Source organism: Petromyzon marinus, chromosome 5 (genome assembly GCF_048934315.1).
Source record: "Petromyzon marinus isolate PM22_M1 ecotype Great Lakes invasive population chromosome 5, UKy_Petmar_22M1.pri1.0, whole genome shotgun sequence".
Taxonomy (NCBI): domain Eukaryota; kingdom Metazoa; phylum Chordata; class Hyperoartia; order Petromyzontiformes; family Petromyzontidae; genus Petromyzon; species Petromyzon marinus.
This window is the reverse complement of record NC_133671.1, coordinates 8,690,497-8,703,860: the sequence shown is the minus strand read 5'-3', so window position 1 is coordinate 8,703,860 and position 13,364 is coordinate 8,690,497. Positions and strand designations below refer to the sequence as shown.

At 43.9% G+C, this 13,364-nt stretch overlaps 1 protein-coding gene across 3 annotated transcripts in view; it reads right to left on the bottom strand.

Moving 5' to 3' along the window:
• Window positions 1-10,151, bottom strand: part of LOC116939004 (uncharacterized) — a 34,495-nt gene extending 24,344 nt beyond the window's left edge. For 2 of the 3 annotated variants that reach the window (XR_012935686.1, XM_032946835.2), the window contains exons 1-4: window positions 10,023-10,151; window positions 4,960-7,518; window positions 2,628-2,689; window positions 352-378 (exon numbers count right to left, since the gene is read on the bottom strand). Coding sequence is in view for 2 of the 3 variants with exons in the window: in XM_032946835.2 (XP_032802726.2) it covers window positions 352-378; window positions 2,628-2,689; window positions 4,960-7,158 (2,288 nt within the window). In the remaining variant the exon portion in view is untranslated. Of the gene's footprint in view, window positions 1-351; window positions 379-2,627; window positions 2,690-4,959; window positions 7,522-10,022 lie in introns of all 3 variants that reach the window. The other variant, XM_032946836.2, reaches the window with a different exon arrangement.
• Window positions 10,152-13,364: the final 3,213 nt, after the last annotated feature.

Sequence of the window (13,364 nt, the reverse complement as noted above, 5' to 3'; positions counted from 1 at the left end):
TCTCTCCGTGGTGCTAACGTTTAAAATAACCGCCACTTTTTTCAAATTTTCTTGTGGTTTTCAAACCGGATGATGATTGCTTGTGTTGCAGTCGAAACGTCGTGAGAATTTTATTGTTTTATATTTTTTATTATTTTATTGTTTCCCTTCTACGTGACTTTACCGAAAGAACCAAGAATATATAAGTAACTATTTAATAATACATTTTGCATTTATGTGGGCTTTAACTGGGTCTGAATACAAATCATCATAGTGTACTCTAAATCAGCTGTTGCTGGAAAAGTAACAAATATGATTTAAACAATGACAAAACAGCTACAGGAAAGTACATAAAAAAAATGCTACACTTACTTCATGTTGTTCAATTCAACGCGAAACCTACAAAGAAAGACAAATAATCATGGTCTTATCTTGATTTGAAGCTTCCGTTACTGCAGGAATCCATACTCTTTGGTTCTTTCGGTAAAGTCACGTAGGTAGAAAAAATAATAGATCACAATGTTTTGATAGCCACACAAGCAATTGTCCTCAGATGGGAGAGAGGACGATTGCTCGTGGCGATCGAAACGTCGTGATCTATTATTTTTTCTACCGACGTGACTTTACCGAAAGAACCAAAGAGTAACCATGGTCTTATATTTGCGTGAGACTAGCAAGAAATAGTATATGTAAGGCATGATATAATGATATATACTGTGCACAATGAACATTGGTAAATAATAATTTCAACTTGTAAAATGCACAGCAATCATTTACTCTCGAAGACTGAATCAGAAGCACGAGGAGGAACCACAGAAGAGCAGGAAGACAGGCAGGCAGTGAGTTGGCCCCACCAATTGCCCAAGCTCTGCCGCCCTTTATTTATTAAGATGTTTTCAGCTAATTAATGAGCGCTTCCACGTGGGAGGAAATTGGAGCACCCAGAGAAAATTCACGCGTGCGAGGGGGTAACACTATTCCATACGAACGGCAACAGGTGGAGTCCACATTTTTTGCTGTATAGCAGAACCTCTCTTAACGCTACTGTAATCGCTTAATGACAGGCCTCCACAGAGCCCAGTGTGTTCGCTTACTAACCATTCCCCTGTTAACTACGGGCTGTTGTAGGTACAGTAAATTTAAATCAACACATTCACCATATTTATTTTAATGTGTTAGTATCTTTGTATTAATATCCATTGTTGAAATATTATAAAATAAGTTTTTATGGTGAAAAAGGGTAACTTTCGATGCTATCGGAATGGACTAAGCCTTTAACGTGTATTTCCTATACTCGCCTAATGACCAAATCACTTAACGATCGGTTTCGTGGAACCAATTACCGTCGTTAAGAGGGGTTCTACTGTACTTCTTTCCCTTGACAAACCAGGGTATAGCACCTTAATGGCCACAGGAAGTTTGTGGCATTTGTGAGATTCACCAACCCTTGCTGCCTGCACGGTGCAGTACGGCTTACTTGTAAGACAAACACATTAACTGCAAATGATGTTATTTTAAACTAGCCTTCTGACTGTCCAAGGACGGGTGTATTGCACTAAGTTTGAAACTTGCAAGCGAAAAGCAGACTGTGATGTGATATTCATTGCATCCAATTTTGACTTAAAACTTTCCTGACTGCAGGAATCCATATTCTTGGTTCTTTCGGGAAAGTCATGTAGATAGAATTTTTTTTTACTTATGCAACTTGTTGCATTTGGAGACTGTCCCCCTCTTTGCTCTCCGCCTAATGAAGACCGCTTGTGTTGCGATCAAAACTTCGTGGTTTTTTGCTTTTATTTTAAAATTTCATTAATTTTTGTAATTTTTATTTAATTTTCTATCTACATGACATTACCGAAAGAACCAAGATTATTCATTGCATCCATTCGTGTGCAATTTGTAAGGCCGCGGTGACACAGACTTATTTCATCATGACGTCCTTTTTACTTCTATGTCTCAAGAGCGTTACGGAGATCGCGTGACGTGAGGGTTCTGCCTTTGTAGTGAGGGTTATAAGTTGCCGCTAAGCAGGGAGGTGGAGGCGCCTCGCTCCCCCATTTGGAGTGACGGCACACGCTAATTATTATTAATGGAAGGGGGGGGGGTGTCCATTTGGAGGACGTCACCTGTTCATGATTATTAATAAGGGGGGCTGTTCGATGTGGAGTGACGTCACCTGCTCATAATTATTAATGGAGGGCGGGTCCATGTGGAGGATGTAACCTGTTCATGATTATTAATGTGGGGGCTGGCTGATGTGTAGTGACGTCATGCGCGTTACACACTGACATTCTTGGGTAAATATAGTAGTAAATGTCAGAGGGGTGGGGGGAATGCCACACCCAAATTATTAAGTACAATACGCAGCTTTCATGCCAACAAAGTTATACACAATTGCACAGAAATTTCATACAAATCAATGGCTGAGAAAGTCAGTCCTACACATCACCCTTGCCAAGAGATTTCCATTGGGCATACATAAATTACAGCAAAATTGTTATTTCAGTTACGGACATTAAATTAACACGTGGTTTTTGCCTCACTCAGGACCGTGCACAGCTGCAATGACCAGAAAACAAAGAAAAAATTAAGGAAATATTTTGTACTGATATTCACAATGAATGATGACAACATTCCAAAGCACTCACTGGATACTGAAAATTTGAATGTTCATCTTATGTGAGCGATCCTTCAGGTGGTTGTCCAGTTCCTGGGCAAAGAAAATCATTAACACGCAAACGTATATCAAAATCACCAATTTAATAAGCATTTAGAAAAACAAATAGGTCTGCATGTAGAAAACAAAGCCTATTCACTGGCAGAGGAGGACTGGAACTCACGAGAACCAAAATTACTGTTGTCAACTCCATACAATGGAAATGAGCGCCACCTTCATGACAAAATATCTGTCTATAAATGCTTATGTCCTAAAACCATGCACGTCAGCTTTTAGAGAAAGTCTTTCCATTGTGTAACATTGCGCCACAAAACTTAACAAGGATATGTACGAACACAGTTGAACCAGTCTCATCCACGTGGCTAGAATCTATGAGAATCTTTTAGCGAAACTCCTGTTATCCATGGTAGATACCCCTCCTGTTATCCGCGGCCATTCCATTGATAGGAGTCTCGCAGTAATTTTTGGCCAATTTCCACAGCTAGATAGTGCCGCTGCAGGCACTTGTTATTCGTGCCCATTCCGTGGATAAGGCACGTCGGCGAGCCGAATCATTCCTAACATCCACATTTACCCTTGGAATAACATCTCCGAGTTCTCCCGCTGAAGAGTGATGGTGATGGGATTTACGATGGTGTTCATAAAACAAACCACTTTTATTTTATCAGATAAGGCCCACTGAGCTATATCGTTTTTCAGAAGCGACCTGGCTAAAAATGACAAAGTGGCTTATCGTGTGGAAATGTACAGCAGCCAAATACTCTCAACTCATGTTTCTGAATGCGGAGGGAAAAACTGGAGGACCCGGAGAAAAATCCACGCGATCATGGGGAGACACGTAAACTCCAAATATACAAGTGTCAGGGTCGGAATTGAACCCACGACCTTCTGTATACCAGGCGAGGTAGTTAATATCTCGCCACCCCTTGAAGATGATGGTGTCTCGCCAAGTACAATTGTGATCTGTGCAAGGCCTTGGTCCGAGCATTGGCGGAGGTCATTCGCGCTACACACGGCGTTGACGAGAACTCGTCAAAGTCGCCTACAGTGGAGATGGAGCGCCGAGATCTGTTCATGTGAAGATTATTGTGATATCGCAGGTCCCCAAGGACAGCGACAGCCCGGTGGCTATACAATGGATGATGTTGATGATCCTACTGTTGGCGATGATGTTGAAGGCAATGATGATAAATATATGGCACATACAAGTCGACCTCATTTATCCCACGGCCATTCCACGAATAAAAGTAGTTATATGTTGGGATAAATGCGGATAATAGGATGCACAGCTATCATCGGGTACTACAGTATATTTATTATGTGTAGCACTGTTGTCCATACATTCTATTTAGTCCTCACTATCTTTTAATAGTAGGCCCCTATCTACATACTAGATAAACTTGCACATTTGTGAGCGCACTAAAGACATAGTAAAAACACGAGGTGGGTTAAAGTGGAGATTTAAGACGAGGGCAATTTTAAAAGTAGTTCCACTCAAATCTGAACTGGACGTCTAAACGAAAGCTTTGTGTCGACATGAATTAGTCGAACACCTATTATTATCTTGATGGAGATACTCTAAAGGAACAGTCTGGTGCATGTTCAAAGCAAATCACCTATGCATCATATGTCACAATGTTATTTTACGCCCCCAAAATATCGCTAGACATCGGCAGATTGTTCATTCGTAATTTCAGTAAATATTTCCCATTGTAGCCAAGTTATTCAGAACATCGAAAAATGACACTATGACAAAAAAAACATAGCTATGTTTACAGATATCATGAAGGCTGAGAATAATACATTTCTACATTAAAACAAAAACAACTTCACTGCACTTTACATTTAAAACAAAGTCTACACATGATGTATTTAAGGGATCCCCATAAAGCCGTTCTTTACATACGACAATCTGGCTTCAATTATAATATACAAACACAGAATTAGCATAATTGATATATTAGCAGACAAGATTCACTCTCATAAAATCTGTCTCTCCACATGTAGAAAATATAAAAGTATTTTTTTACACAACTCAACAGGCCTCAGGGCCTTGTGGGAGTGGCCAATTTCAGCAGCATTGTCGGATCTGCAGTCAGGCTTGCTTGAATCAATGCTGCTCACCTGCCAAATGTAATAGGCGAGGAACTCTCCCTTTAAGATGTAGGTAATAGTTTGATGTTAAGGTATATACAGTATTGCATAACGCAATAGGTGTGAAGACAGATATATGAAGGAAACGCTGCTCATCTATATTATGGTTTTAAATATCATCCTCAGAGTATCATGAGATATACACTCACCGTTTGGTTGTTAAAAGTGCAACTGCATAAGAAGCATTTAAAAGTTTCATTGTGTCGATAATCCCCATTATAATTTTGCATCTCTTCCAGCAAGGGATAACTTCTTTGTTGGAATGGTATATCATCCGATGTTTTGTTGTCTACTTCATTGCCATGGGGAACAGCGCTGGGCTCTGTTTTCTTTGCTTCACAAACACTCGGAGTTTCTAATTTGGCTTGTACAGTCTCTGAGGTGGAAGATGGTTTACTCTGATAAGCGTTTAACCTATGTGACACATTTGTCAGAATTCTGAGATTGGAGTATTGATTGTTATTTTTTTTTGTCGATTGTAGATTGACCATTGTGCCTGGTGTGTTTTCAACGGAATACACATGCGGTGGATATCTTCCCGGCAGCGGAGGCATCACCGGGTTTGTCTGTGGAGGTCCTGCAGTTCCTGGGAAAGTTGGATAAACATTGTTGGTTGTTTGGGGAAGAGGAAACATTGGTGGCCAACTTGGTGAAGGGCTTGGATTTCCATGGAAATAAGGAGGTACATTGTTGAATCCCAAAGTCGCAGGCATTGGTAGATTTACTTGTGGAGGTTTTACATATACTGGGAATGGAGGTGGTGCTATATTTAGAATGCTTGGATCCACAATCACAGGTGGGATTGGTGGTGGAGGTCCAGCATATCCTAGGAATGGTGGGTAGACATTATCACCTCCCAGATGACCATGAATCGGTGGATTTGGTTGAGAAAGTCCTACATATCCTGATATTATGTTTGTTTGTGGTGGTGCTATATTCCCAAAATGCTGTGGTGGTATACTTTCAAATACTGGCTGTGGTGGTATACTTTCAAATACTGGAGGTGCACATATTGGTACATGTTGCTGAAAGCCATGAGAGCCCTGCATTGATTGATGGGTAATGTTAACTAAAGGCATCTGTTCTTGCTGCAGCGGCTTCAATTCGATTGCAATGTTCTGTATTTGCTTTGGCTCGAAATTTTCAACTGAGGGGCCTTCAATTTGTTGTCCTTCGTTTTGAATGTTTTTAGAATGTTGTCGTTTCTGTTTATTAAGTAGAAATAACCGAAGAACATCAATGCGCTGGTTTAAATCGACCCCTTGCCTTCGCTGTGGTTTCTTTAATTTCTCAGAACTTTCTGATTGTGGTTGTATTCTTTTAGTCCCAGAACATGAACTAAAATCCTCTGTTTGATGCCGAGAAGGCTGGGATTCTACAATGTCCTTCTGAGCCTCCTGATGCCTAGATTGTACCACACGTATTTTCTTTGCATGATGCTGCAAAGGTGCAGCTATACCTTGGGTATAATTCAACCTTTTGGGTTTCTCCACCGGTGACTTTCTTTTGTAAGTCTGTCCAAACTGGTCCAATTTCACCTTCGTGGCATCGGAAAATGTGAACTTTGTCTCTTTCACTCTCTCTTTAGATGAAAAGCCATGATCATAATCCACAACTTGAGCATCCTCAGAAGAATTATCCACCATATGTGCGAGGCTACTGGCGCCCATGTCACTGTGGAGGACAAACGCGGATGGCTGTGAAGACGGCCGACCAGTTCCTGACGTGTTTATATGTTCAAACGTCGAGCGTATGACAGGCAGCGGCGAAGGTGACCGTGAACGATATGGCTCCCGTGCTTTTTCCACCTGTAAAGCTGTGAAGCGGGAGACAGCTGATAGTGAAGGAGACCGGCGAGGGCTCCGATTGTTCTCACATGGAAGTTTCTCGTAATCGACAGATGGTGATGAATGTGAACGATGACCCCATTCTTTTTGCACACGTTGAGGTTCTGAACGAGAGACGGGTTGCGATAAAGCTGACGGATCCAATCTTCCTTTCAGCGTATGTCCAGATCTTGAGTGCAAGATAGACGGTGGCGAAGGTGAACGATACTTTCTTATTTGTTTCCCTTGCACAGATGTTGGGAGAGAGGCAGGTGGCGTTGAATGAGTCGACTGATCCGCACTTGATTTCTGTGTGTGCGCTAACTTTTTCTTCATGTAGGCTTGAAGGATGCCTGGAAGATTTTCTACAGTGAGCTCTTCTGCTGAGTGCTGGCTAAGACTGTGCAAGTCTTCCTGTGAAAGTCCAAATGTTTGTAGTACTTCAAACACACATTTATCATCTGTAATTTCGCTAGCCATTGGTAAATCCCAGTCTTTAACAGAGTAACCTTTATCAGTCATCTTGTCACATTAATTAAACTACAAATCAAATGTTTCAATTGAATGTCTAATTTATTGAGGTTGAAAAATATAACCAAATGGATAATGAAAAACTATATTATTCTCTATTACTCATTTCAGGTGCAAATATTAATTAAATGCCAAAACATTTTCTTTACTTGTGGCGGTATGAAGAATCGACGTGAATGGATTCAGTGTATACATAACATGACTTAAGCTTATGCTTGCTAAATGACTGTAGAACAATTGTCAGAGATCAGGATCTTCTTGGGAAATGTTTTCAGAAGATAGTGAAGAAGCATCTCCAACCCACTGCGATGACGTCACGACTCCAAGATCAGGTCAACTCCTTAAGATCTGCTACTGGAAGAAAACATAGCATACATGACCGACAGAATAGCAGTATCAACTTGTACACGTGCACTGAATGCCAGTCATGAAACACCAGATCAGCCATTTCAAGTAATGTAGGTACGAGCATTAGAAACATATGGCTGAAATATTTGTGACACTGTAAATTTGTGTTTTTTCTGCAAAGGAAACTAATAATCTTCTAAAATGGGTTTCTGTTCATTTACCTTTAAACAGCAATGACTGCAATTGTAAAAGGATTTTAGATTTGGAAATTATGAACTACTAGCCTTTTGCCCGTCCAAGGACGGGTGTATTGCAGTAAATCTGAAACTTGCAAGCGAAAAGCAGAAGGCGACGTGAGATTCATTGCATCCATTCGTGTGCAATTTGTAAGGCGGCAGTGACACAAGACTTATTTCATTTAAAGGTGATAATCCCTTGTTCATCATGACATCCTTTTTACTTCTATGTCTCAACAACAGCGTTACGGAGATCGCGTGATGTGAGGGTTCTGCCTTTGTAATGAGGGTTATAAGTTGATGCTGAGAAGGGGGGAGGAGGCGCCTCGCCCCCCCCCCATGTGGAGTGACGTCACCCACTAATTATTATTAATGAGGGGTAAGGTCCATGTGGAGGACGTAACCTGTTCATGATTATTATTGAGGGGGGCTGGTCGACGTGAGGTGACGTCAATCGCGGGGGACACAGACATTCTTGGCTCATTATAGTAGTAAATGGTAACGTAGCATATCTAAACGCATAGATTTGTGAGTGACTATTATGATACATCTATCTTATATATAAAAGGGAAATTTGTTAATGAGTGTGTTTTCGAAATGTTTAGCATTCTTCCCGACATGCAACAAACTTGAAATTTGCCATTTGGGTACTTTCCAGACTATACACCATGCAAAAAGTATCAATATTTTGGGGGGCGGGAGCAAAAATGTATATATTGTGCACGCAAGTGAGCGGTGACGTCACATCTGTCATGTCACCCGCATGCGGTAGCGTCACGCAGTGTGACTGCTGACGTCACGCATCCCCCCCCCCAAACCCTCCGCGTCGGCCGTGTATCCCGCACAAATGCGCGGCTGGGGGGGGGGGGATAATGGATATAATATACTGTATAGAAATAGAAGATTAATATAATACGTGAGTTAATGTTACGTGAATTCGGCCACTTTCTTAGTCCAGCTACTGTCGAGACCCTTATCCACGCATTCATCAAATCCCGATTGCTGCTGCAGCGCTCTGCTCTACGCCCTCTCCAAATCCCCCCCCCCCCCCATCTCTAAACTCAAGATAATACTCAATTATATTTTTAGTTTACCAGGTAAGGCCCACTGAGCTAGATCCTACAACTCATTTTCAGAAGTGACCTGGCCACAATAACAGCCCGACGAAATGGCTTCTCGCGTGCAAACATAGCAGCACAAATACTCGAAACGCGTGATGTTCATTCTAAATGTGGTGGTGGAACAAAAAACCCGGAGGACCCGTAGAAAAATCCATTCGGTGACCACGGGGAGAGTAAGCATACAAACTCCACATACACCGCAGGCGTCAGGGTCAGGGTAGGCAGAACCCCCCCCCCCCCTAGCCTCCAACACTCGATGAGCTACACACCGTGTCAATACTCTTTGGTTCTATTCGGTAAAGTCACGTAGGTAAAAAAATAAAACAACAAAAAATCACGACGTTTCGGCCACAACACAAGTGGCCTTCATCAGGTGAAGGGACAAACTGTCCAGCGGACAGCGTTGGAGTGAAGAAAGCCAAGCGCAGGTCGCCTCCTTTTAAGCTGAGGGGGTAAACAGAAAACGCCTTGACAAAGGAACTTAGCATAAAACACACCACTAACGCTTGGAATTAGCACAGGATGATAATACACCACCCTGAAAGTCAACCCATACGGTTCACGCGTATTCTTGTACCGGGAAATTGAGATTCCAGGTCCACAAGGCGTGCAAGCCGTTTCAATACGAGCAACAATAAAACACAACTTGTGTCTATTCGTTCGCGTTTCTCCCTTAGCATGGTGACTTTGTAGAATGAACGTTGAGCTTTATAAGGGGCACGGCGTGACCAATAAGGTTTCAATTGGTCTGCTAATAAGGCAGTGAAACGGGGTTTGTCCGGCACGCGATGAGGGCGTAGAGGGTGGTTCTCTCCTAAAACTCTCTCTTCTCCCTCTCTCGTGACGGGACACGGGATGCTCGAGGCTTCGAACTCCGGGCCCATAGACAAGACGGCGGCGGTCAACGCTGTGTCGGGCAGAGAAACCTCCCTCAGCTCCGACGTTGACAACCCGGAGAATCGCGAGGCCCGTCGCGCGTTCTGCCTCTCGTCAACCCCCCCACCTCCCACCCTGCTCTTTGTCGCGCAGCGCGAAGCAACGGCCGGACACATTTGCCGCTGCTTCGGTGGTCCCGCGTGCCTGTGTGTACGTGTGCGTACGCGTTAACAACAAAAAAACCGAGTGTAAAATTCGCAAGGAGGTTCCTTACCCGCACGCTGCCTCGTCCTGCGCGACCGGGCCCCTCGCGATTCACATGGGGTCAGAGGTCACATTGAGCTCCGGATATTTGTAAAAAAACTTTTTTTTCACTATTTTAGTTTTAATAACAGCAGAGAGCGTACCGAGACACTTTTATTTCAACGCTAAAAACGCTCATAGAGGATAAGTAAATTTTTTTTGATTTTTTTTCGTAAACTAAAAATAAATGTTATTGCGCGTCAGGTTAAACTTGCGGTGGGTGGGTGGGGGGCGGGCATGGCACGCGTGACGTCACCGCGGTGGGACCACGTGACTGCCGGGGCGCACGCCCACGTGTCAACGTCGTTCGGCGTCGTCTTGTTATCGTACCCCCGTACAACGTGCCTGTGAAAAACTAAATTCCGTACCGTACCAGCACGGTAACATTTCGTACCGTAAGAAGAAAAAAAACAGCCTCTAAAAAAAACATAGATCAGAATCAGAATCAGAAAGGGTTTTATTCGCCATGTAAGTTCACACCGACACGGAATTTACTTTGGCAGGATGGTGCATACATTCAACATATAGGAATCTAAAATCTTAAATAAGTTTTAAACAAGTCTTACTATAATAAGGGTTAAAAGTCTAACACTAAGGGGCTGAAGTATATAAAATTAAATAAATATCGAATATAAAATAGCTTTAAGATATAATTTAAAAATACAAATAGGGAAACATAGTTAATATCAGCAACGTGTCGTTATGTAGATCAAATGTTAAAAACAGTGTTAGCCCTTGGCCTTGTTTAACAGGCCAGCAGCAGATGGGAAGAAACTGTTTTTATGGCGTGAGGTTTTGGTCCTGATGGACCGAAGCCTTCTGCCGGAGGGGAGTAGCTGAAACAGAGAGTGTCCAGGGTGGGAGAAATCGGCCATAATCTTCCTCGCTCGCCTCATAGACCTTGTCGTGTGCAGGTCCTCGAGGGTCGGTAGATTGCAGGCAATTACCTTCTCAGCAGTGTGGATGATACGCTGCAGTCTGCTCTTGTCCTTGGCAGTGGCAGCAGCGTACCAGACGGTTATGGAGGAGGTGAGGATGGATTCAATGATCGCTGTATAGAATTGCATCATCATTGTCTTTGGCAGGTTGAATTTCTTCAGCTGCCGTAGAAAGTACATCCTCTGTTGAGCTTTCTTGGTGAGGGAGCTGATGTTCAATTCCCACTTGAGGTCCCGGGAGAGAATAGTGCCCAGGAAGCGGAAGGACTCTACAATTTTTACTGGGGAGTCTAACAGGGTGATGGGGGTGAGTGGTGCTGTATTCTTCCTGAAGTCCACAACCATCTCAACTGTCTTTAGAGCATTTAGCTCTAAGTTGTTCTGGCTACACCAGGTCACCAGATTGTCAGCTTCCCACCTATAGTCAGACTCATCCCCACCAGAGATCAGCCCAATGAGGGTGGTGTCATCCGCAAACTTCAATAGTTTGACGGACAGATGATTGGAGGTGCAGCTGTTGGTATACAGGGAGAAGAGCAGAGGGGAAAGGACGCAGCCCTGAGGAGTTCCGGTGCTGATGGACCTGGAGCCAGAGACTTGTGTTCCCAGCTTAACGCACTGCTTCCTGTCAGACAGGAAGTCTGTGATCCATTTACAGGTGGTGTATGGCACGTTCAGCTGGAAGAGCTTGTCCTGAAGCAGGGCAGGGATGATGGTGTTGAAGGCAGAGCTGAAGTCCACAAACAGGATCCTGGCGTAGGATGCTGGGGCGTCCAGATGCTGTAGGGTGAAGTGGAGGGCCATGTTAACTGCATCGTCCACAGACCTGTTGGCTCTGTAGGCAAACTGAAGGGGGTCCAGGAGAGGGTCTGTGATGGCTTTGAGGTGTGCCAGGACCAGGCGCTCAAAAGACTTCATTACCACAGATGTAAGGGCGACCGGTCTGTAATCATTTAGTCCTGTTGGCCTTAGCTTTTTGGGCACAGGGATGATGGTGGAGGACTTGAGACAGGCTGGTACATGGCATGTCTCCAGGGAGGTGTTAAAGATGTTGGTGAACACCGGAGACAGCTGGTCAGCGCAGTGCCTGAGGGTGGCTGGAGAGACAGAGTCCGGCCCGGCTGCTTTGCGTGGATTCTGCCTCTTGAAAAGTCTATTAACTTCTCCCTCCTGAAAGGAGATAGTCGTCTCTGTAGTATTGGTGGGGGATGGGGCCTCTTGGGTTGGAAGGGGTGGTTCAGGACAGTCCAATTGTCTTTCAAATCTACAGTAGAACTCGTTCAGGTCGTTGGCTAGGCGGGAGTCGTTAGTGGTGTGGGGGGCTCTGGGTTTGTAGTTGGTGATCTGCCTGAGCCCTCTCCAGACAGAAGCAGCGTCGTTTGTAGAGAACTGGTGTTTTAGTCTCTCTGAGTACAGTCGTTTAGCCTCTCTCACCGCTTTGCTAAACCTGTTCTTCGACTCCTTGAATCTGTCTCTATCTCCACTCCTAAACGCTTCCTCCTTCTCCAACCTCAACCTTCTGAGCTTTGCTGAGAACCAGGGCTTATTGTTGTTAAAGTTCACCCTGGTACGTGTTGGGATACAGCAGTCCTCACAGAAGCTGATGTAGGACGTCACAGCCTCTGTGAGTTCATCTAGACTATTGGTAGCAGTCGTGAACATATCCCAGTCAGTACAGTCTAAGCACGCCCGCAAATCTTCCACAGCCTCACTGGTCCACTGTTTAGATGTCCTCACAGCAGGTTTACAGAGTTTTAGTTTCTGCCTGTATGCAGGAATCAGGTGGACCATGGCATGGTCAGAGTGTCCTAGTGCTGCTCGGGGGACGGCGTGGTAGGCTCTACTGACTGTAGTGTAACAGTGATCCAGAGTGTTCCCTTCTCTGGTTGGGCATTTAATGAATTGTATGTATTTGGGGAGTTCGTGGCTGAGATTACCTTTGTTAAAGTCGCCAAGTACGATAACCAACGAATCTGGATTTGCTCGCTCCACACTCAGAATCTGATCGGCGAGCATGCGTTGGGCCTCTTTAACCTGAGGACAAGGCGGCAAATAAACTCCGACCAAAATGAGCGACGCGAACTCGCGAGGCGAGTAAAACGGTTTAGATATATGACAAGCAAGCTGAAAGTATACCGTTTTGCTTCATTTTTTTATATATAGAAAGGGGCCGTCCATAAATGACGTCACGCGATTTTGGCCGATTTTTGACCCCCCCCCCTCGTCACACGGCGTCACAAAAAGGCAGACCCCCTCAAATATGACGTCACAAAGCTCTGCCCCCCCCCCAAAACCATATTTCTATTTTGAAAATAAAACATGCTTCAAATCGCTTTAAACTATTGTCATTGTAGTGCGTATTTAATGTGGCGCTG